The following is a 2,562-nucleotide window of genomic DNA, read 5'->3' on the forward strand; positions in this document are numbered from 1 at the left end:
GTTGATTTGATACCCTCCATGGATTAGCTCTAACTCCCCTAGTTCCACCTGCTTTTCTGCAGTTATGGAAGACAACATAGGGCAAGAGAATGATGGGAGTGATGGAGAGGAGAGGTCCTTTACTTCCAAAACTGTCTTTCAATGTATGCCAGCCAGGTAGATGCCAGTTATTGTCTGAAGGAAAATAAAAGCTGATGAATTAAAATAGCTTTTATAGTTATCTGGTCAAGCATATAGTGAGGCCTTGACTTACGAGTTAAATTCGTTCTGTGACGGAGCTCGTAACTCAAATTACTCGTACGTCAAATCAAAAAGTGAACAAGTAAGACACGTGATGCGCGTTCACTGTGACGTTTGCTGCGCCAACTAGCGGTGGGTATCTGAAGCTGGCTCGTAACCCGAATTTTAGCTCGCAACTTAAAGCAAAAAAATCGGCTGAGAGACGGCTCATATCTCGAAAAACTCGTTAGTCGGGATACTCGTAAGTCAAGGCCCCACTGTATATGACTTGTCGGCGGCTGACCTTGGCCTGGTGCTCATGTCTGTCAGGGCCTGGTCCTGCGCTGTCTCCCATGTGGGTCCCCAAGCTTTGTGGAAGAGAGGAGGGTCAGCACCCGCTGACAAACACCCAGGCATCCAGGCAGTGCTCAGGGAAGTTCAGCCTTCGCTTCCTGCCAGAGCGCTGTAGGATGCGAGCAAGGCCGGGCCGCTCCCGTGCTGCCTGGAGAGGTCCCCAGGAGGGGCTGTGGTCTCCAGGTGGACTGACCTGGCCCATTCCTGTGAGCAGGCAGGAAGATAGTGGCTGGGCCCTTGCTGTTCCCTGGAGAGCTGGGCTCAGGATGGGCTGTGCCATGGTGACCAGGAGCATAAATAAGGGACCAGCCGGGGAAGGAGGGTGGGGAGACATAAACCGCGCTCAGAGGTCCTAGTGGAGGTGGAGCTGGTTGGCTGGATCGTCCTGTAGATCAGTGGTTCTCAACCTTCTGGCCCTTTAAATACAGTTCCTCATGTTGTGACCCAACATAAAATTATTTTCGTTGCTACTTCATAACTGTAATGTTGCTGCTGTTATGAATCGTAATGTAAATATCTGATATACAGGATGGTCTTAGGTGACCCCTGTGTAAGGGTCGTTCGACCGCCGAAGGGGTCGCGACCCACAGGTTAGGAACCACTGCTCTAGATTAAGTGAGGCACTTAGAACAGCGCCTGACACACAGTAGGTGCTTTATACATGTCAGCTGCTCTTCTTCTAAGCCTTTCCCACCTTTGACTTTCAGAAGCTCACCCACTGCCAAGGAGGGGCAGCCTGTGAAGGCCATGGCGGCAGAGAGGCCCACTTCCTGAGCCAGGAGGGGTGAGGCCCCCGCAGGCCCAAAGATGGGGAACATCACTGCGGACACCTCCCGCCCGAACTGTACCATCGACCACACCATCCACCAGACGCTGGCCCCCGTGGTCTATGTCACCGTGCTGGTGGTGGGCTTCCCGGCCAACTGCCTGTCCCTCTACTTCGGCTACCTGCAGATCAAGGCGCGGAACGAGCTGGGTGTGTACCTGTTCAACCTGACCGTGGCCGACCTCTTCTACATCTGCTCGCTGCCCTTCTGGCTGCAGTACGTGCTGCAGCACGACAACTGGTCGTACGACGACCTGTCCTGCCAGGTGTGCGGCATCCTCCTCTACGAGAACATCTACATCAGCGTGGGCTTCCTCTGCTGCATCTCCATCGACCGCTACCTGGCCGTGGCCCATCCCTTCCGCTTCCACCAGTTCCGCACCCTGAAGGCAGCCGTGGGCGTCAGCGTGGTCATCTGGGCCAAGGAGCTGCTGGCCAGCGTGTACTTCCTCCTGCACACGGAGGTGGTGGAGGACGCGGACCAGCACCGCGTCTGCTTCGAGCACTACCCGCTGGAGCCCTGGCAGCGCCACATCAACTACTACCGCTTCCTGGTGGGCTTCCTCTTCCCGCTCTGCCTGCTGCTGGCCGCCTACCGGGGCATCCTGCGGGCCGTGCGCCGCAGCCACGGCACCCAGCAGAGCCGCAAGGACCAGATCCAGCGGCTGGTGCTCAGCACCGTGGTCATCTTCCTGGCCTGCTTCCTGCCCTACCACGTGCTGCTGCTCGTGCGCAGCCTCTGGGAGTCCAGCTGCCAGTTCGCCCAGAGCGCCTTCAACGCCTACCACTTCTCCCTGCTGCTCACCACCTTCAACTGCGTGGCCGACCCCGTGCTGTACTGCTTCGTCAGCGAGACCACCCACCGGGACATGGCCCGCCTGCGCGCCGCCTGCCGCGCCCTCCTCACCTGCGCCAGGACCCGCGGGCCCCGGGAGGCCTACCCGCTGGGCACCCCCGAAGCCTCTGGGGTGAAAAGCGAGGAGCCCGAGTTGTTACGGAAGCTCCAGTCGACCTTCCAGACCCCTAACTCGCCTAAAGGGGAAGGGCTGCCCCCCGCTGGGCTGGCCTAGCCAGAGGCACCCAGGTGTGGGGTGAAGTGAGGTCTGAGCTTGCTGGCCGGCTGCCTGGCGACGCTTTGCCAAGCGCCGGCGCCTCTTTCTGCC

The 2,562-nt window shown here is 58.4% G+C and overlaps 1 protein-coding gene across 3 annotated transcripts in view; it reads left to right on the plus strand.

The window, feature by feature from the left end:
- Positions 1 to 2,556, plus strand: part of GPR68 (G protein-coupled receptor 68) — a 27,055-nt gene extending 24,499 nt beyond the window's left edge. For all 3 annotated transcript variants that reach the window (XM_006754714.2, XM_006754713.2, XM_006754712.2), the window contains exon 2: positions 1,281 to 2,556. In XM_006754714.2, the coding sequence (XP_006754777.1) occupies positions 1,381 to 2,469 (1,089 nt within the window). In that variant the 5' untranslated portion in view covers positions 1,281 to 1,380 and the 3' untranslated portion in view covers positions 2,470 to 2,556. The remainder of the gene's footprint in view (positions 1 to 1,280) is intronic.
- The last annotated feature ends 6 nt before the right edge of the window (positions 2,557 to 2,562 follow it).

The sequence above is a fragment of the Myotis davidii genome, unplaced genomic scaffold (genome assembly GCF_000327345.1).
Source record: "Myotis davidii unplaced genomic scaffold, ASM32734v1 scaffold732, whole genome shotgun sequence".
Lineage (NCBI taxonomy): Eukaryota > Metazoa > Chordata > Mammalia > Chiroptera > Vespertilionidae > Myotis > Myotis davidii.